Source organism: Labrus bergylta, chromosome 8, assembly GCF_963930695.1.
Source record: "Labrus bergylta chromosome 8, fLabBer1.1, whole genome shotgun sequence".
Classification (NCBI taxonomy): Eukaryota; Metazoa; Chordata; class Actinopteri; order Labriformes; family Labridae; genus Labrus; species Labrus bergylta.
Genome location: NC_089202.1, coordinates 15,777,335 through 15,799,525, shown reverse-complemented (window position 1 = coordinate 15,799,525; position 22,191 = coordinate 15,777,335). Strand labels below are relative to the sequence as shown.

The window sequence follows — 22,191 nt, the reverse complement described above, 5'->3', positions numbered from 1 at the left end:
CACAGGCCTGCTTTCAATATTAGAAAAGCTTCTTGACCAATCACAAGCCTGCTTTCAACAGTAGAAAAAGCTACTTCGACTTCAGCGAACAAAAACAAAGCACAGGTTAAATTGTTTTGTTTTTTTGTTTTGTTTTTTTATAAAACATATTTACAACATTTATCAATGAAATAAACACAAAGATACTCTGTTGACTGTGCAAGATAAGGCCATCACGTTATACTGTCAAGCTTTACAGGACGCACACTGGGACGACATTTTAAGAAGAGACTATGGTGCCAAAAGCATGGACTGGGTAGATACAGCTGTTGCATGTAATCTCCTTAGTTTACTTATTTCTACCATTTCTCTTCTTACCACGTTTAAAAAAACAAAGGCTCAAATACTTCTAAAAATGACTCTGATATCAGTGAGCTCAGACCCATGTCCATTATTTACTGACACATCAGTGCAGTATAGCAGTATAGTCTTTTTGTGAAGCACTGATTGCATTCATTTGCACATTCTATATGCTGCTTATATGAATGTGGAGACAGCAGGCTGATGTCTATAGCAGCCTTAAGTTCACTCCTTTATTTCCCAGTCATTACTGCACAAATCAGCAGCTGGATGAGAGAGAGGGTTTGGAAACCCTCTACCAAGGCATCAAATCCAAGGAAGGATGGACATCACTGATGACTGTCTTTTGTCACTGAGTTGAGGAAAGGAAGGCCAGCTTTTAGGGATGCGTACATTCAGGTGCTATCTTTTACTGAACTGTCATCCCATTGGCTGAGCCCGCTCCACGATGTCCTCTTGGGAAATGAAGTCTCGGGTTGGATAGCTCTGTGGAGGTAGTTGCGAGTTGCACTAGACAGTAGCTTTGAGCTAAAAGTATGAATACACAAGTGTAGATGAAGTCTTTGGAGAGTGGGAGTTGCTATGATGAGAATTGTGTGGTGTAGTCGAGGGCGAACATCCTTGACTGTGGTTTGGAGATGGGGTCCCTAAAAGAGAGGTAAAAAGTAAAAATGAGTAAAAAAAAAAAAAACGTTTTTAGTGACTTTGTGTACTTGGACTTTTTCGTACCCATTTCTGTAAGGTTGCTCCCATGTGGCGAGTTAGAGATAGAGGGTTGATCTTGAACTCTCATCTGGTTGGAGCCTCTCCCTCGTAACACATCTGATATCTGCAAAAGAACAAAAGTCTTTATGAATCTCTTTATGAATCATCCAAAGTGAGTGATGTACATGTTGGTAGAAATTGCTGCACCATTAATGTCTGACCTCTAGAGGGCAGGATAGACACATTTACATACTCTGGCTCTAACCAGTTCTTGACACTGGCCTGTCCTTTAATTGTTTACACTTGTTCTGATGTGACAGAAGAAGCAAACTAATTGGATTTTTCATCATCATATTACTGCGATAAAAAAATTGACAAAATCGAGAAAGTCTTCAGTCAATTTGCTAACTTTTTCAGTGAGTTCTCTGTATTCCTAACACATATGAATTGTCCTTAATAAGAAACTCACAACCATGAAAAGGCTAAAATAAACATGACAATAAAGAAGCCTGCTTCATTATACATATTGGCTTTTTTTCCTTTTATGTCCAGGCTCACTTTCTTGTTCTTGGCCACCATCACTGGGGTGTCGTTATGGTAGTTCTTGAGGCTGCTGTCAGCTCCGCTCTTCAGCAGCAGTCGCACGGTGTCCACCTGACCTCGGCCACAGGCGCCGTGCAGAGCCGTGTTCCCGCTATATGACTGGCTGTTGACATCACAACTTCTCTGCAACAGGAAAAAGAAGAAGTTGACACTGATGTGATTCATACTGTATAGGAAGAGGGAGTAGAGGCAGTTAAGTAACGAAAGTGAAAAAACGATGGATCCATTGTAAAATAGAGTTTTATAATGAAAGTAATGGTAAAGAACTATAAAGAGACAAGAAAGTAGGAGAGATGTAATGCAAAACATCTGCTAGATTCTGATTATAAACTAAACTATGAGAATGTTGCTCCAATACTTTGAAAGTCTTATCTGTTATCTAGAAAGAAAAGCAAACTTAGAATGCCTTATGAACTGGAAATGAAAACCAGACTTATCAAAGAGAGCTGAGTCACAACCCTAACCCCCCCTCCTTCCTCACTGCCACACACAATCATTACCTCAATGAGGAAGTGGACCATGTCTGCATTATTGCTCTCCACCGCGTGCATGACAGGACTCTGGCCACTTTTAACATCCTGATTTAGTAAGAGGGAAAAGAAAAAGCACAATGGGAAAAGTCAGAGAATGCAGAGACGGTAAATTAAAATAAATTGTGATGTTGTGAAACTTAGTCAGTGCTGAGTCAGTGCAGCATAAGGACTGACCATAGCATTGATGTCAGCTCCTGCATCCAGCAGCATTCTTGACAAATCCTTATTGCCACGCAGTACAGCCAGATGGAGCGGACTTAAACCTGGGAACATGGAAGGTGCAGAACCAGTGTGTTACAGCAAGAAGGATTACACATTGAAACATACAGTATTCACAAAAGCAAGGAAATGAATACAAAACCTCCTGCAGGACACATACAGACATTATAAAGCGCCTCTTAATTGTTGTAGTTTTTCTAGAAAAAAATAGTATAATTCCATAAGTATTAAAAAGATGTTATTTGAACGGAACAGCAGTAAAACATATCTTTTAAGTAATATTTTATAAGATTACAATGATCAAATAATAATGTCTTTTGTTTGTCTGTGTTTGCACATCTTGGTATAAGAATGTTTTATGTTAGTAAATGTGAATAATTGTCAAAATGTATCTTATTCTCAACACCATAAAGTAAAAAAAGTAAAATACAATTTTAAAATGGTTAAAAAGATGAGATTGCAAACAATGCAGGATGTTTTTAGACCTGAAAACACATCACAAATGTAAAAACTGGTTGACTTGAATGTTTTCTTCTTCCTTTATTGAAGTTTTTCCAGGACATATAATCCTCTGAACCTTTGCTATTTTAAATAGACAGTGGTCTCTGTTATTCATAAGATCAAACTCATTGTGGACAGAGGAACATGTGTCTATACCTTCTTTTTTTTGTGGGGGGGAGGGGGAGGGGTCGTCTTTAGCTAGACTTGTTACTTTCACACTAAAAATGTCTCCTGTGGAGTGACATCACAGGCGCACTGTTGAAACAAGGCGAAGTGACACCAAACTAGACCACAGAGGAAGAAGGTGTCTTCTTCTCTTCCTGCCAGAACATCCAAAACAACCAAAACCCTTATCTGAGCAAAGGTTATCATTCTACATACCACCCCCCCCCCCCCAATATAAACTGCAATACAGAGATGTAATCTTGATTGCAAACACAATGGATAAAAAAGTCATCTCTCATCTGTGACCACAACATTTTTTTTTTTTTTTTTTCCAATAAGCTGCAAAAAATGTTTCCAAATGTATCAACTACTCTTAGTTTAATGATGATTTTGCATGTTTTCATTAAAGAACACCAGGGGAATTACTGAGGAGGAAATGGTCACAAGCAATCACAAGGCTTTGTCAGAGTTAACAACCTAATAAAAAGAGCTCATGAGTCATCCTCAACCTTTTTTTTTTTGTCAAGGACATCTTGCACATAATATACACCAAAGAGTGCACCATATCTTACCCTCAAAGTTTCTGATCTCCAGGCATGTGGAGGATGAGGAGCGGGAAAGCACAACAGACAGACAGTCTCGCTGGTTGTATTCACAGCAGAGGTGGAGAGCTGTTTGGCCGTTGCGGTCCAAGGCGGCAGGGTCGGCCCCTGCACTCAACAGAGTCTCCACCATGTTTGCCTGCTGGGTTATCACCGCCAGATGAAGGGGCGTCTAAGAGGGAGGATGAAAGGAAAGATGACTGTTAAGACAAACCAGTGTTTGTTCACTCAGATCCAAAACTTGAGGGCGATATTCAGTGTCAAAATAGTTTTTATTTTTCACACTGCAGCATACACAAGGTTGCATTAAGAGAGTGTGAACCCTCCACTAATGCTGGACAATGCTCCCATTCTCTGCCGTCCTCACAGACATTATTCTATTTTTGTTTTTAAATAAGAGGTAGAGGTCTTGTCCTCTAAAGATGACATTACTTCTAAATTAGTATCCAAGTCTCATTATTCTGACTACATTTTTGGTCCATACCCTTTAGGCTATTTCTGCAAGTCCATCAAATTAATATTACACATTTGAAAAAGATACTCTTATTTGATTTCTTGTGATTGAAATGAAAACATCTGTTTCCACTAATGTCTGTTGGTTGAAGACTTTGCACGGACTTTGGGACTGTTATGGTGTTTTCATATTCACCATGCAGACCTGAAGAGCACTCGGCAAATAAGCATAGTTTCCAACAATTCAAACTGTTATTTAAGTTGGTTTTTTTTTAAATGTCATTAAGGAACAGCACATGATAAAAGGTATATCACAAAATCTTAAAACCCCCACATTCCTTATATTGAGTTTGAAGGAAGAATGCTACAATTTCGAGTAAACGCCTCCCATCATGTCCAACCTGTTATACAGGTTAAAGGTCAGATACACAATAAAACAATGGCCATAAGGGAGTTCCAACAAGGAACTCTGTCTGGCAAGATTATTTTTATAACACATCACAAGACCATGACATACCGTCACAGGTATTAGATGTCAGTTCCAGCATAAAACAAACACACTAAACACACACTTACGCACTGCCTAAGATACATAGTTGTCAGAAATCAAATCAAAGTGACGGTCATGGAGGAGACCTTTGCACCATGTAACAAACACTGTATGTAAACACAGACAACAGAGACAAGTCCAGCATGAGACTGTGTGATTTATCCAAAATGAGGACAAACCTGTTTGGACGCACAAACAGTCTGCATGTGCAGGAAAAACAAAAAATTACACACACTACGCCAGGTGCTTTCCTGGAAGTGCTGAATGAAATCACTTGAGCAATCTAGGATGTTCCTCTGGGTGAGGTGAGCATGTATCATCCTGTTGATAATTATGTCAACGGTGGCCAGGGAGGGCACAGAAAACCTGCTGTTAAAATAAAAACAACGCTTACGTTCAGTGATAAAGGAAGTCTTTTAATCTGGAATTTTTAGCTTCTTTTTTAAATTACACAATAAAAGCAGCAATCAGGAACCCCAAGTTTCAATTTTGCTGTGATAGTACTGTGTGTGTGTGTGTGTGTGTGTGTGTGTGTGTGTGTGCAGGCTGGAGGTTTGTTCCAGTAAAGACCATTAAAAAAAGTAGTCTAGCAGTGGGAGAGCGTTGTTGTGGAATTCCACAAGTGTGTCAATGCCTGTGTTCCTCCCTTCAGCTCCTGTTTCCCTGAATCCTGTGACTCACACACTCACAGATAAAACAAGACACACACACACACACACACACACACACACACACACACACACACACACACACACACACACACACACACACACACACACACACACACACACACACACACACACACACACACACACACACACACACACACACACACACACACACACACACACACACACACACACACTCCTCTGAGAAATGTACGCTCTTGAACTTCCTATAATCAGAGTTCATTTTTTTAACGAAACGCCTTTCCTACTTTTTTAACCACACAGCAATAATGAAACCCATGAAACTGATTAAATGACGTCCACACAAAGGCCTTTTAAGGATCCAAAATGGACCACTCAGAGTTGGCAGAGTCCAGCAGTGGGTTCCTGTAAAAGATTTCAGAGTGACTAATAATCCAGCGCTGATAAGAGGAAGGGAGTAAGGGGGTAGCGGTGGAGAGACAGAGGAATGAGGAAGAAACGGAAGCGGCAGAGGGGAAAGACGGGATAACAAGGGAAAATCCCTTCTCTTTCCCCTGGGTCTGTCCTCACACACTTGCATTCCTGCAAAATGAGCAGATCAACATGAGGGAGGTGAAAAGATGAGAGAGGAGGTTTAAGGGTAAGAAGAACAGCCCCGGGCCGTAGGCAGTGCCAAACACACAGAGAGATGGAAGACAACACTATAAAGATAGACTGCTCTTCTGTTGTGAACAATTCTGAGTTAAGCTCATCCTGTTGCACACATCAAGATCACACGCTCTCACGTCAAAGTTGTTGACAGTTAAACTGATAGCATCAGTCACTTCATCAGTTATGCAAAGGAGAAAATAACCCAAAATGCTCCTCAGATATACGCAGCATGAAAAAAGAGACAGAAGTGAGAAAACGCAAGAGAGAGAGAGACACACAGAGAGAGTGAGAGAGAGTGTCGAGCAGGAAGGGAAAGTCCCTGTAAATACCCTCTGAACCTCAGCAAGGTATGTTGAGAAACAGCCTAAAGCAAAGGGGAGGGGGGGGGGGGGGTCATGTGACTTCTCGGAACAAGGATATTAAGCACACATAATCACACAGACTTCTCACTCATGTGAACAGAAGGCACACACAATAAAAAATGAAATAAAAAGTATGACTCCTGCATGCATAACAAATTAAAATAACTAATTTCTACAGTAACATTTTTTAAAGAAGCTGAATTAGTGAGTTAGTACTGCTCTACATTCTGAATTGAAACTGTTTCACATTAATTTAAGTTGATGGCTTTCTCTTAAAGCACTTGTATATATGTACATGTGTGCATGTTTAGAGTGTGTGTGCACCCCCCCCCCCCCCCAGGACTGGGGCCCAAACCCCACCTAGTGGCACACACTACACAACAAACAGGCAAGAGCAGCTACTAAAGTGTGTGCTTGTGCAGCCGCACTGACAACATGACCAGTGTGGGAGTATCAAACACATGTCTCTCTACCATCATCGTAGTTCAGGGAACACAAACTGAGCACTGTCACTTGCACTATCGTTCAGCTACGGTACTGATAGTAACACTCTGTCAAAAAGTTCCAAATGTAAAACCACAGAAACTCAGGATTTGTCATCAATATTGGAAAAGCTGTATTCAAGTCTTCTGTGTCTATGGGAAGTTAGACAGTGCCAGAAAGAGTGTTCAGGTCTTTCTGATAAACTTCATATTTAAAAGAATCAAAAGTTCCCTACCATCTGTTAAATTAGTTGTGCTTTATGCCTATATGGTAGGCAAATGACTGTAAATAGACCTGTGCCAGAAAATCTCCCTTTTTAGTTTATAACTGCATAACTGGCATGACATATCTGAGTGTGTGAAAAAAAATCAGTCTGTGGAAGTGTCGCGTGCGTGCATCTTCACACACAGGATATCACAAAACCTTTGCTGTCAAGCCTCAGCGATGAGGAAAGACAACAAGCGATGATAGCGCCAGCGTTATTTCTGGTAAGTAAGCCCGTGGTGTCCTGTGTGGTGTGAAACCCCAGCCTTGAGAACTGCAACGCTACAGGGCTCAGGTGCTTTCTCTGCTGAAGGATGAAAGACAAAAAAGCTGGCAGGATACACAGCAGGAGGGCAAGCAGCTGGAGACAACAGAGTGGAAAACAACATGGAAGGGCAAGGCTTAAGGCCAGTTGTTGGGACAGCCCTGGATTGGGTAACACTCAAAGAATCTTTCATGTGCTCATTCTAGTAAAGTTTACTGTATTTTCCCTTTTTCTAGAAGAAGGAAGTTCAAGAGTGATCACCATGGAAGTTCAGTGGGTCCAGCATTCCAGTAATATTTATAATTATAACGATTCCCTGGAGAAAAAGTGTCAGTCAAACTCTTTATATGTAGGAAATAAATCAAATTTTTGCAATTTATGTCATGTCATCTGCTGGGTCATGTGCTTTAGGTTAACGGCCATGCCATGAGACACCAGTTCAGTGTTCATGAGAGTTCATCAGAGTCACATTCTTCCCTGCTTTATCATCGCCGCTCTCTCTTCTATTTTGGGCACTCAGCAAAACAAAACAAAACAAAAAAGGTGTACAAATTAAACGGAATGTTTGAAAACACATTTAGTCCTTCCCAGCATGTGCGTGGCTTTAGCTTGTGGCAAGTACAGGTGGAGAAACAGGAAGGGTGAATTCCACTGCATTGCCATCAGCCACCATGACTGTAAGAGTGTGTGATAACGCAGCACAAGGCGAGGAGGAAACCGAGGCACTTCCTCTTTCATTCTTTTCCATGTTACTGTTATCAGAAGGGTGAAGCAGGGGAATGTGTTTTACATGTTGTGGTTGGCGAGGCAGAAGTCCCTCATTGACTTCTATTCTGTGTTTGTCTCTGATTGACCAACGCTGAGGAATTCATAAATCCTACACTTGATTTGATGGCTGCCAGATGGAAAGGAAGACAAGTTTGGATCCAAATGTCAATCTATAGAAACGAAACCTGCATTTCATCAAATAGAAGCACAGAAATGGGACTTGTGTATTCAAAGTGTGTTTGTCTTACCTGCCAGAGGTTGTTGTAGATATCTAGGGGTCTGCGAGCCAACAGCAGAAGTTGGATCAGCTTGCAGACGATAGCCTGCTCCCCCTGCACAACAGCTATATGGAGAGCTCTGTAATGATAAAGAAAGAGTATATAACTAGCAGTAATCTCTGGGCCTGAAACCACTGAAGTGCAAAGTGCAAGTTTCTTCAATGACCACTTAAAGCTCCAGAAGCTAATCAGTCCCACCAGACCCCCATTATTAAAATGTCCAACTTTTAAACAGGATACAAAAATGAAACATATTTGGGGTTTTTTAGTATTCGTAGTGTGTGTGTGTGTGTGTGGGTAGTGTAAATATACCGACTATGATATACTGAAATTTATATTTTGACTTTGCTAGGAGAGTCCTTGAGTGTTCGTTTCATTTGTTTGATCTAATATTGTAAATAATCGAAGTGGATGTTTTTTTATTAACCTGACGCCAATCGAGTGATGGCAAACGTGGGATAGCCGCAATGTGAAACGTGTTGTTGGCTCCAATCTTTCATATGCATTAAACTTTAAGTGGATCTGAACATTCTTTGCTCTGATCCTAAATGCCATATTTTGGTCCCTATAGCTTATTTTCTTAACAGAAAGTGTATCGAAAGTTCATTCTTTAATGAACTCACCAATGTGAATTATAAGACATGAAGGCATGCATTATTGAGGGCCTTATCACTTTTTAGAGACTTATTGGTGATGCCATTTGTTTCCTAGGCCTTTGTTTCATGTTTGTTGCAAGTCACTGCACTCGATAGTTTCTGATCCAGCTTTTACGGTGTTGTCGTTTCAAGAATTCAGTCAGATGAGACATGTCTACGGCCAAATGCCTGTTACAGCGTAGCTTAGCATAAGGACTGTATAACAGACACAAATGCAATTAACGAGCAGCTCTATAGCCTTCGACGAGTTTCTTGTGATGGGAAGCTGAGAGGTCTATTTGATCGTCAGATGTAAATGATCCAAGTGACAGTTGTACCAAGGAGTTCCACAGATGCAGAGGCATGACTCACACCGCCCTTATCACACACTTATCAAGACTAAAGGGGAAACCACTATCTGAGGTTTGTACCTACAGTCAAAGAACAAACACAGGCCAAAGTTTAGGACAGGGAAAATCAGAAAACTTAGCAAGGGGGGGAGGGCATGTGTAGAAAGGAGTAAAGCCATTTCTTTTATTTTTCACATTTTCTTTTCATTCTGTCATTAGCCGTGGCTTCCAGTAAGAGCCAGGCGTCTTTATGTCACTTCCTGTTGTCAGTAACAATGGCAGCATTCTTTATCTTGCTGTGAAATCCAGCCATGAAGCTGTATGGTTTCAAAGGGGCTTTCTGTAGGTGCTCTGAGCCAGGTTCATCCAAAGGAGAAGTCATAAGCAGACAAAGAGTACAGCCCTGAGACAGGAAACAGGGACATTTCTTGAGAAGTTAAGAGCTACCTTAGACAGAATTTGAGGTCAGAAGATAATTCGTACAATGACAAAAGTACTTGCAACACTTCCTTCTGAGAGATGTGTCCCACTGACATGGAGTCATTAACAGCTGTTATTTCCTGTTGAATGATATAGATTAAAGACCTCCTTGATAAAAGATAAACTCTCTGACGTAAAGTGCTAAGTCCAACTATTGCACATGAACACGATTTTCCTGCACAGTCAATTTAAACTGGTGTGTGGTTCAACTAAATGGTTATTTGCAAAACTTTGTATGTATGAAGCATATCAATCTATCTATAGTATCCCATTAATCAACTCTAATCTATCGATTCATCTATAAAACATATTTAAGGTAAACAGTTTATAAACGAAACACTCAAATCCCTCATTCAGATTCTTCAACATTAAACTTGATAAAGGCGAGTATGAACAGAATAAAGCTGTGGTCTGTTAAACCCAAGCCACACCTGGCGGCTCCAAAGAAATTGCTCTACTGATATCAGCGTATATGATTTTTTTTTTTTTTTTAAACCTAAATAAACTGTGCATGCATGTGTGCATACATTTTTTTCCTTTTGCAAAATGCATTAACAAACATATCCATCTCTGATTAAAAATGTTGCTCAAATTTATTTGCAAGAGCAGGTTAGAACTGCCACTGCAATAGAAAAATCAGATGACCGACTCCTGACATTCAAAAAAAGCAGAACTGTGCATTTGAACAGATTTAGTGCAGTGGGTCTTTCCTCAGCTGGTCACTGTTACTGTAACTGAAAAAAATCTGTATCAGCATCTATTTATTATATTTACTGTACAAGCTATTAGCTTCCTATGAAAAGCCCCTGCAGAACTCTAACAATGTAGTTACTGGAGTGACCAATCATGCTTCTGCTGTCCAACCCATTTGCTGGCTGTTCAGATATTGCTCACTTAGGAATTGTATAACTGTGAGTCCTGGTAAAGTTTAAATGCTTATATGCAGAACATTAGATGCTGCATGTGCTGTAGTTTTTCGACTTCAAAACAAAACATTACAACTCATCTCTTTTAAACACTGAGCTCAACTACTATATCAGCATGGCACTTTTTATTGTCCTACTGAGACATTGTCTCTGTTTTATACTATTTTAATTCTGTATCCATCACTCTCTTTTTCTCTTAAGATGAAACAAAACTGTTTCTTGTTCCTGGAAGTGGGGCAAACCACAGCCCCAGATAACCCCAAGCACAGCGTACTGACGCAGACAGAATCCCGCACCCGCCGCAATAACAGAGAGATCTAATGTAAGTGTGTACGTTTGAGAGAGCGAGAAAAGAGATGAGTGTGTTATCTTAGAGAGAGGGTATAAAGCCTGACATGTCCTGTGGTCTGAAGACCAGCTGAGAAAAACAGTGAAGTGACTGTGTGTTGGAATAATAAACAAGAGAAGCAGACACACACCAAATTCCATGAAATGACAGCTAAAAGCCAATGGCATTGTGGGCTTTACTTATCAAATGAGTAATGTGGTATAGATTTTCATGATTAACATGTGTGCAAGCAAACCTAAGCAGCCACAGATACAAATACAATTCACATCACATCACAGCAAATACACAATGTCATTAAGCAATGGTCCATGTTTGTTATCTCACACACAGCCAACCCTTGTTGGATGGCAGCAGACAGGGCTTGACATTAACACCTACCAACCCAGCAAATGTGTGTGGATTTCAGCAGTGGTGTGCAACACTCCCACTGGCGACTTTGGCAAGCTGATTTTTCTTCTTTTTTTTTTGTAGTCGACTGAAAGGTCATCTGAAATAATAGTCAAACTGCAATGTGACACTACAACACTACAACTCCTGTGAGAAATACTACAACGACACTGTAGTTCCTGTGGAGAACATGGTGGAGATGTGACCCGGAGGAGCTACGTAACACCAGGAGAGCAGACCACACACAAGAGAAAAACTGAGAAGGTTATAAATTATGTAGTCTTGAATTGGGTATGTACAGTGGTCATTTACATTTAAAAGGTTTCAAGTTTACTTAGAATGCTGAGGTGCTAGTAACTTTAGAAAACCGCTAGCCACAGTGGATGGTGAACAACAAAATTAATGTCAAGCCCTGGTAGCAAAGCACGTGTCAGAGGTGCTCGAATTGGTTGGTTGGATACAAATTTGGTAATTTGTGCCCCCAGAATTAGTCTGAATTGCTTTTGAGATCCCCTGACCTATTCTCCAGCGCCACCATCAGGTCGATTTTTGTAGTTTTAAAAACATTTCTGCACAGCCTTAGAAAGGACTGGCATAGACTTTGCTCAACACATGATTTTCTCTCCCAGAGTACATTTTACAATTAAAGCTTCAGTGAGGAATTTGTAGCTGTTCATAAAAAAGACTGATATTAATACAGATGCTTTAATATGACCTACAAATACAAGAGTAAAAATAAGCTAGAAAATAAATTATTTCAGTTTTTTTTTTTCATTCATGCCTGTGAACGCTGCCACTGGGTAGGAGTCAGATGAGGCGATTAACAGCACCCTGCTTAAACAGTGAGTGATACATTTGACTGTTAAAGGCTTACTATGCGATTTTTTGATCCAGCAGATGTCGCCCTTGAGCACCAGCATGAAACCCAAACAACTCGCGCTGCATTGTTGTGTTAGCATGCTAATGCTAGCGATCTTTATTATGCTCGTATCTTCACACTGCATGTAAATTTAACCCAAAATGACCGTGCCAGCCGGCCGTCCCGGCGATGTAAACAAGCAGGACTCGGGTGTTACACCCATTGTAGACAGTCATGACTCAGAGAGTTATTTTCAGAGGATATACTTGATTTCTATTACATTTAAGTGTGAAAAGTCGCATATAAAGCCTTTAAAGAAAACAGGATGAAATGTTTAGAATTGTCACAAAATACTTCTCATGCATGTCCATGGCATAATCAGCAAAGAGATGAAATGTACTAGTCTGGCTACTGGGAGCACCGAAATTTGCCAGACACAAAAGTTCTCAGGGGCTTCAACATCAAGCCACAATTGAAGCTTAGTTAAATACTTTGCTTTACCAAATAAAAAACATTTAACCACCCTGCTTGCACTTTATGTTTAGTGCCCTTTAGCAAATATTAGCAAATATTAGCATGCTAACACGCTAAACTAAGATGTTGAACATTGTAAAGATTACACCTGCTTAAATTTAGCCATATCACAAAAGAGAGAGTAATTATATATTGTATATCCGAACGTGTTTGTTTCATTCAAAAAACGAGGCCACAGGAAAAATGTCATAGATAACACAGCCAGATGTATATACAGTGGCTTAACCACAAAACTTTGATCATAATTTTGCATCAAGACAACAGTTCTACATGGACATATAGTGTATATACAAGTAAATAGCCGAGCTACAACAGATCGTTTGTGTCATTCAAACATTAAATTTGCCTTATAAGTAGTTCTGCATCTTGACTGGGGACCTGACTGTCACCAAGTGACACACTAACGTTCCTGCACTCTTAATTTGTGTTTCAGCATACCATTTACTATGTTTAATGGACAGTTATACGGATGATAACATTTAACACACAACCAGTGAAATAAGAAAGGATCACATGTAGTGAAGAGGACCAGTGGCTGGGATTCCCTAATCTCTCCCCCCAGCATTCCTTGTCTCTATCCATCTGTCCTATCTAATAAAGGCCACAAACATGATTTTAAAAAGTCCCAGTGCTGTTGTGATTAATAATAGCACTTGTGATTCCTTTTGTCAATTCAACTCAGTCTGAACTAACTGTTGTACATGCAGCATGTAACTGTTTGTTACTCTACTGATGTAAGCATAGAGTTCTGTAGCCATGTGCTCATGTCGAGCATCAAAGGCTAACTGTGCTTAACTTTAAGTCTTAATTTAGCAACGCGTGTTTCTTTTCAGAAACAGTAGTTTGAGTAACATGGAGTTTAAGTGCACATCCTTCAACTGACGAGAAGCATGTAGAAATTCATGAGCTGTAAGAGCGTCAAGACATCTGCACATAACACGTATAAATGACGGTGTTGGTAAGCCAGTGACACAACAGAGAAACGAAGAGAGAGAGAGAAAGATCAAGCTGATAGAGAAAAAGCGATAAATGAGGAAGTGAGGAGCGGATGTTTGGGTTTTTCGAGCCCATTCATTTAAAAACACTGAGAAGAAAAGAGAGAGAGAAAGAGGCACCTGAGAAAAACCACAATCAATGTTAAAAAACTGAGCACTCACTGGTTTTCCCGAAACTAAGGGGCTCAGAAGCGATGAGAACAGAAGATGAACGCCCTAATTGACGTAAGAGGAACACGCCATCACTCTATGCACAGGAACACGAACACACACACACACACTCGGTTACGTACAGACTGTGTAAGGACGGGTGGGCTATGAATGTTTCTCTTTCTTCTTTCTTTCTGCAGAATTCACACAAAGATTTAAACAACCGCAAAGCTCAAAGTAGTTACTACACGAGCAAGCCAATAGCTCAATTGCATTACAATGGAGAAAGAGTTTCGTTTAGTTATCACAATGTGGAGCACTATCTCACTGCTATTAAAATAATGTACATATTAATTTTTAATTTAGCCTCTGTGTCTGCTCTGTTTGTTTAGATAGCAATAAAATTAAAACAGGTTACAAGCCATTATAGGAAACAAACATAGACCTATTTCTATGAAGTATATGGAGAAGTTATCATTTTTATGCTGCCTATCCTGAGAGACAACATAGACAGCATTGGTCTCAATGCATGGCCTCTATTCCTTGACAAAAGCCTCATCTTGGAGATAAAGAGTCTCAGAAGCAGATATTTGACAGTGAGCAGCTGTGACTTGTCACGTGACTTACGGCTCCACTAAATGTTGGTCATCACGGGTTTGTTTCCAATAGATGCAAATGATGCTGATACTTTTTGAAACTTCCACATCAAAGCACCGTATACTTCTTGGACATGCTTTGTTTTTAGTCACATGACTGTGTGTTAGAGAGAGAGACAGAGAGTGTGTGTGTGTGTGTGTGTGTGTGTGTGTGTGTGTGTGTGTGTATCTCTTTGACATTTCAAGTTTGTGTGTGGGTGGGTGTTAAACCTTTACACAAAGTAAAGTAGCCATGCGTTAAAAGTTTAATATTTGCATTCATGTGATCTAAAGAAATGTCTTGTGCACAGGGGTGCCATGAGGGGCTGGTTAGCTTAAATGCATTGTTTGTTTAATGCACACATTCAAACAAATACAGCACATGTGCAGAGCCTCAAGTGCTTTTCCAACTAGTGTGTAAGATCAAAGTCTCCATCGCCACACGGTGAATCATTCCTGATCTAAAATAAACCAGATTCCCTTATAGGAAGTGAAAGAGCAGTAAATAATTTGGTTTGCTACTAGAGGGGTACTGACTGTACCTGCTCAATATGTAGAAGCAGGTGAGTCACAGAGACCATAACAAATAAACTGAGATGATGCAGACATCTCACAAACCACATCCAGGTTGTGCAATGCTAACAGCTTAGTTACTGAGGTCAAACTGTCACTGGTTAGGACTGTTGTTGTTTGGATCCGTCCAATTGAATCACTTGTGTCTACTTGACTTTCACACAACAACTTTAGTTTCACTTCTAATGGCAAAAACGACATTAATTAACAAAGTGTCAAGAAGTGATGTGCCGACCACAATCAATCGTTTTCAAGTAAGACTTATGGGTGAGACTTGGCCATGCAAAGCCTTCAAAACAAAACTACAAATAAAATCTCAGGAGTGAATATAAATAATATAGTATATTAATTTAACCTATGTGCTTCAGTTTCTTGGTCTTGGAAGTGTTGGCTGGCTCGCTGTCATGCTTTTAAGGCATGCTGAGACATTTCAATTTCCTTCTGATTCAAATCAAAATATCTGGGATGGAAGAAAATTTGTACACGGCAGCGTTAGAGGCAGACATAACAGATACCATGAACCACTGAACACCACGTCAAAATATTTAAAGGTAAGTTTGATAGTTGATAAAAAAAACTGAAGCTGATATGTTGTGTGGACCTTTTGGGCCCTAATAGTCATATTTGATATCATCTCCATGTTTAACTAATGCTTGAGGTTGAGATTAGTTTGAATCTGGTTTCTGTTTCTTACTATTTGCACCAACATTTTGTTTCAATGATAGTGAAAACACATTTTCCATGACTTCCCTCCAAGAGGGCATCAAAGTACGGCAATTCGTGTTTTATGTCCTCTAGGTAAACATAACCCATAAGAATAAAAATAATAATAATCTAGTTGTCCTACCTCCAAAGCCTTTGCAGTCAAACCTCCCATTTTTGCCATGTTTGTAACTGACAAGTGACATGCATGTATTTAGATTGAACTGAACTTTTGTCATACTCATTGTCAGCAGTCTAGTCTAGAGCAAACTTTGCATTTCTGCAGGTGAAGATATGAGATATCTTTGATTACTCTAAACAAAGACACAAGTAATCCTCCCAGTCTGCTGGAGCTCTCGTAAATAGATATTTATTGTGTGAGGTGAGATTTGTGATCTGTGAGTTGTGACCAGTTTTAACTCAACACAGCCGTCTGACTGTAGTGTGATGAAATGCAAGAGGTGCATGCATAATGACTTAAGCATATGCATCAGTGACTTGGATGTATGTGATGGAGAAACAGATATGCTGTGTGCGTGATTCACTTTTACACCAGGAAAAGACGAGCTAACTTCACTTTAAAAGCATCAACATACGTGTCTCCATCTTCATCTTGACGTGTAGCCAGAGCGATACCAGAGAGCAGATTTTCAGTTTGGAGGGCGACAGGATGGCTCAGCTCTGGGACAGGGGGAAAGTAGACTTGGAAGTGACCTTGGCATGAATAATACAGAGAGAGAGACAATGAGAGACATAAAGCTCAAGGTCGGAGGCAAAAATCAGGCAAGACATCAGAATGATGGCAATACATAAAAATGTGGAAAAATTAGGAAGTGTGGAGCTGTGCCTGCACGAGTGTGCCTAGTTTTCAATTATAAGATGAACCATCAGCTCTAATGTTCAGTGTTAAACATTGACTTATAATAGCTGCAAAAGTGCTGACTGGACAATTTGCTCTTTGATTCAGAAAAGCGGATGCATCAACTGCAACACGCTTAAATGTCCTTTAACTATGATACAATAGGGACATAAAATACATGAGTGCAGTTTTCCAAAAAAAAAAAAAAACAGCATTGCTATAGTGTGAGCTCCATAGTAAAGCTCCTGGATGCACACGCTCAATGTTAAAAGCTGAACTGTCTCAATATTACAATGTAACACTGTACAGAGATCCTTAAATGTCAAAAAGAAGATGATTTTTTCATTAAAGAATGCACACTATAGACATTTAATTAAATTTCAAGATCAGAACATATTCAAATAGGCTTAATTGAGAATAAGGGGGATCAAGAAAAAGTTATGTTAATAATAATATGGTTCAATGCTGTAAATCAAGGCTTACTGTAATCAAATTGGTGCGAAAAGCGAAAAGGATATCCATCAGGACTCGGTCGTGCATCCTCGACCCGTCTGGGAGATACTGGTCTTGCGCTGATCATGCTTCCCTCCGCGACTCTTTCCAAAGGACAGACCTGGGATGTGAAGTTCGTCTGGAACTCTGAAGAGAATTGGTCCCCTTTTGCTGCAGGTGCCGGTGACTTGGTTCGGGTCTCCGGTGACTTGATTTGGGTCTCCGGCTCCACGGGAATCGGGCGTTTCCTAAAGGGAAGCCTTAAGGAAGAATCGTCCGCTGGCCGCTTTCGGACAACACCGTTTTTTGAACCCTGTGCGCCTCTGACTGTTGGACAGCGTGCTGTCAGCAAACTGTCCGTCTCTGTGCACGCCGGAGGTGCAGGTGAGCCGCTTGTCACCCGGGCGTCCCTAATGCGACCTTTCCAGTCCGGACTCCTCGCCCCGGTGCTCCCACGCTCTCGGTAAGTGGTGCGCAGATCCAGCGGCGCCGCGGCAACCGACTGCTGGTCACCATTCATTGTCATGATCCTCGGCATCAACCGGGGGCAAAGCACTCTTGGATTCAAGTAGTTTCAGGTGTGTGACAACTTCTCGGCGTTCAATGACACTCCATCCAAAGTGACCAACTGTGCGCAATTCCCATCCCAATGTAACCTAACTGGTCGCATTCAAATCATCACTAGGTTTACTTTTGTGTCCCTGGTGTATTTCAGATAAGCGTCCTAGTTCAGACTCACAACGCAGTTCTATTTTAAGATAAGAGCCAATATACGTGTAGATAATGTGTGTATCCTAGCGCACCTAACTACAGGTACAGTGCAGAGCTGCGGCAGTGCTCATCTGCTCTTAAATTGGCGGTGCTTTCCCTTTAAAAACGAAACAAATTATACCCAGCAGTGAGAGAGAGAGAGAGAGAGAGAGAGAGAGAGAAAGAGCGAGAGAGAAAAAAAGAAAACACGGCTCTCAATTCACGTTAATTTTCTGCATTTCCTACTTTGACATCTGTCTAATTTACATACAACTTCAAAACATCTGATTGTCAGCTGAATTTCTCAAGAAGTTTGAAGAGGAAAGACGGATCGATGCTTTTGTCGGTTTTGTTGCTCTTGGCAGATTGCGGCGTAAATTGTGAAAACAGGTCCAACGCACGTCATGCGAAATCTAAGCTTTCAATTCACGTTTACAATGTATCACCGCCAAGTTGTTCACAAGAGCATGCATTTTGTGCGTTGTTACTTTATTTTTCTTAAGTCACCCTGGCTGTGAAATGCCCACTCTTGTCAAAAGACTCAGCATGAAACTTCACAATTGTTGCTATTTTCAAACTTGCATATAGGGCATATTTTTAAACAGCATAAATAAAATAGCTGAAGGTTCAGACTGAAGGGAACCAAGCCTTTTTGCAGCTAAAAGTACAGCCGAATAACAATCATTGTGGTCCCTTTGTAGAGTATATTTCTTTCCTGTCCCATGCATAGACTGTCCCACTTCATTGAAAAATATCGTTTAAAAAATATAACACAAACACTAAGGCTTAAGAGGTTTAACTTAATTTTCGGGGTTTCAGTAGGCTCTAAATGATGTGAGGGATTTTTGTGTGTAACTTTGATCACATGTTGCTTTGGCTCAGGTCAACTGACATGTTTTTTTCTTTACACTTCAGTCAAAACAAAGTTGATGTTCTACTTTTACGGATCTCATTAGAGGGGAGCAGGCAATATTGCGCATAAAACTACCAGTACAAATCACAACCTTGTGGTATGCTGTACTCCCAAACTCACAAAACTATTTACTTTTTAATTTATGTACTGTACATGAATATGAACAGTGTATATTGTAGACTGTTCAGCATCCTTGTGCTTGCAGGATGTGGATTTAGCAAGATGCAGTACATCATATGCGCATGTTAGTCAGATCATTGGTGGGTTTTTTTGTCTTTATTGGAAAGGACAGTAGAAAGAGTAGGAAATCATGAGAGAGAGAGTTGGGAATGGCATGCCAGAAAGGACCCAGGTCGTACTTGAACCGGGGCCGCCCGCTTTGAGGACTATAGCTTCCTCATAAATCGGGTGTGACTTAACCACAAGGCCATTAGCGCCCCGGATCATTGTTCTTTGAGTTCATCTGTTGTCACAAATTGATGATATGTCAGCATGCTGCAGATTCTAGAATAGCTGTGAGGAGCATATATGCTCGTCCTCACAGCTATTCTAAGGAGAGACTGGAGAAAATCAGACAGGAGATACGTTGTAGCCAACGCAACTGACTGACAGTTGGTGCAATGTCACAGCTGCTCTGTATATGGGCAAGTTACCTGGTCATAGCCAAACACAAACCATTAATGTGCATATGCATGCACACACACACAAAAATCACTCCACATCTCTCTGTGGTAAATCCTAGCCTACTCCGCCCTCAGACAGGCTCTCATTACCAGGGTCAATTTGGGACTTTCCTCTTTCCACTGAAGTGTGGCACTGGCAACAGAAAGTCAAACTATCTGTCTAAAGTCCCTAAAAGACCCTACACCAACACAAACAAGCTGCAGCTGTCAATGCACTCAACCATTATGATCTCCTCTGACATTTGATATCATGTTTTTAGAAACACATTGGCCTTCATCTTACACGACCACCCTATGCACATTCACTTTACAGGGCTTATAATAAAAGAGACAATAAATGATGTATAAGAGCACACATATGTAAGAAAACAAAATACACCTAATAACACCTCAATATTTAGAGTCTGATTTTTTAAAGACAATGCTGCATGATAAAATGCAAAATAGTGGCAGATCTCACAAATCAGGGTAGACAGATGCAAACCAATGAAATGAGGACCCCTTGTGCCAGAAGAGAAAAGCTGCAACCAAACTTTCAAACGTTTCAAAAGTCAGATATGACAAAATCTGAAAGAAATACATTTGTGAAATTGGCCTACACGTGCTCTCAGATTGGCCGCTCAATAGATGGATCACATGACATTTGTCATCTCCAGCACGTGTTGGGGACTGTTTTTGAAGCATTACCAACACAGGGAAAACGTGCAACATTTTTGTAGTTTTCAAATTTGAAACTATTTTAATAGGACAAGTGGGCCCTTCGGTTAAGACAAATTAGGCTAAAATTTGAGATTAAATAGTGTACCGTAGCTGTGGGCTAATAATGCTGTATTTCAGTAATAACACTAACCTGACTGGGCAGTGAATGAGTTAATGTCTCCCTCTTGTGGATGTTCAACAGAAGTGTTGGTGCTGCTTACCATGAGCTGCTCAATACAGTAGCTACGGATATTCATTAGAAATGTATTCTTATACTCAGGGTAATAATAAATAGATCATTCATTAAAACACCTGGTATTGTGTATCACCTTATAGGCAACAAGCTCTAAAATATGTGAAACTATACCACATAGCCTACACTGTTATTTATTCAGTCAACTCAGTTATTAAAAGTATGTAGCATCTGGATGAAATAAAGGTTTTATTGGTGTTATTTTGTCTTCCTTTTTGCCAAGTAGGCTAAAGGGTGCGAGCTTCGGTTAACTGGCAGCTAATGGGCAATCACTTTTATTTCTTTAAAAAGTTATAGATATTTAATATTGGTCTTGACATCCGGTTTGCAGGTAATTCGTCGCAACACAAACATTGGTCAAGTCACAATTTTTTCCTGATGATGGCGCTAAAAAGTTATAGTATTACCTGAAGGCTCATGAACACATACCCCAGTGACAGCAGGACTGTTTAAAAACAAGGTGACGGGAACAGACAGAAAGTAAAAAAGAGGGCACCTGAAGTTAGCTAATGGACCCATACAGAAGAAGAGAAATCAGATTTACATTTATACAGTTCAGATCTTAAAGTGTCATAACAAAGTACATGTTAGCCGAGTCTAAATCTTTAAAAAGTAGCCTACTGTTAGGCTCTTTAATAAAAGTGCCCTCAGACAACTTTTGATATTACTTTGCTGCTCTAAAGAAAATGCACTTTAATTAACTCTTTGCAACACACATTCGAACACACTTGTTCCTATGGGTACATTTTAAACTGTGATTTTAAACAACTCTGCCTTGGTATGTAGGCTTAACTGTTTTGGATTGTGTTGTTGCCATTCTTTGTATTTATTCTGTTTGTGCACATTGAAAATGAGGGCATGCCTCATTGAGACATTCACACCTACACATTCACACCCATTCACCAATGATGGCAGATGCTGCTAGGCTATGTGAAGGGACCAAAGGGACACATATATCATGCGATCGAGCCCCTAAACTTCCTGTTGAGAGAGGACTGACTCCACCACTGAGTCACATGCTGCCATTGCTAAGCCCAGCATTGATGGGATCCCAAATAGGTTTCTCAGTAGTTAAGTATTTGAACATTAAATATCATGATAAAGATGTATTTATTTTGTAATCTTATATTCACATCTGTATGAGCGTGTGACAAATACTAATGTTGAATCTTGAATGATAATTTAATAGTCAAAGTTTGACCTAAGTACTAACTTACTGTTTCTAACCTAACCTGTTTCTTAGTGATCTTACTGTCTAAAAACTAAGTGCTAGTCCAGTTCTACACAATGCTTCTAAGGTAATGTTTAGTTTAGGTTCACACCCCTCTCTCTCTCTTTCTCTCTCTCGCTCTCTCTCTCTCTCTCTCTTTGTCTCTTTCTCTCTCTCTCTTTCTCTCTCTCTCTCTCTCTCTCTTTCTCTTTCTCTCTCTCTCTCTCTCTCGCTCTCTCTCTTTCTCTTTCTCTCTTTCTCTCTCTCTCTCTCTCTCTCTCTCTCTCTCTCTCTCTCTCTCTCTCTCTCTCTGCCTGCCTGAGCAATAGAGCAGAGAAAACAAACCTGTTAAGCTGACTGCAACCA

At 40.2% G+C, this 22,191-nt stretch overlaps 1 protein-coding gene across 1 annotated transcript; it reads right to left on the bottom strand.

Moving 5' to 3' along the window:
* Nucleotides 1-111: 111 nt before the first annotated feature.
* Nucleotides 112-18,194, bottom strand: bcl3 (BCL3 transcription coactivator). The gene is made up of 9 exons (XM_020650341.3): nt 17,309-18,194; nt 16,563-16,680; nt 8,362-8,470; nt 3,638-3,839; nt 2,355-2,443; nt 2,148-2,225; nt 1,603-1,770; nt 1,069-1,168; nt 112-986 (listed from the first exon to the last, which is right to left on the bottom strand). Exons 1-9 carry the CDS (start codon nt 17,853-17,855, stop codon nt 868-870), a joined length of 1,530 nt encoding a protein of 509 aa, XP_020505997.1. The 5' UTR covers nt 17,856-18,194; the 3' UTR covers nt 112-867.
* Nucleotides 18,195-22,191: the final 3,997 nt, after the last annotated feature.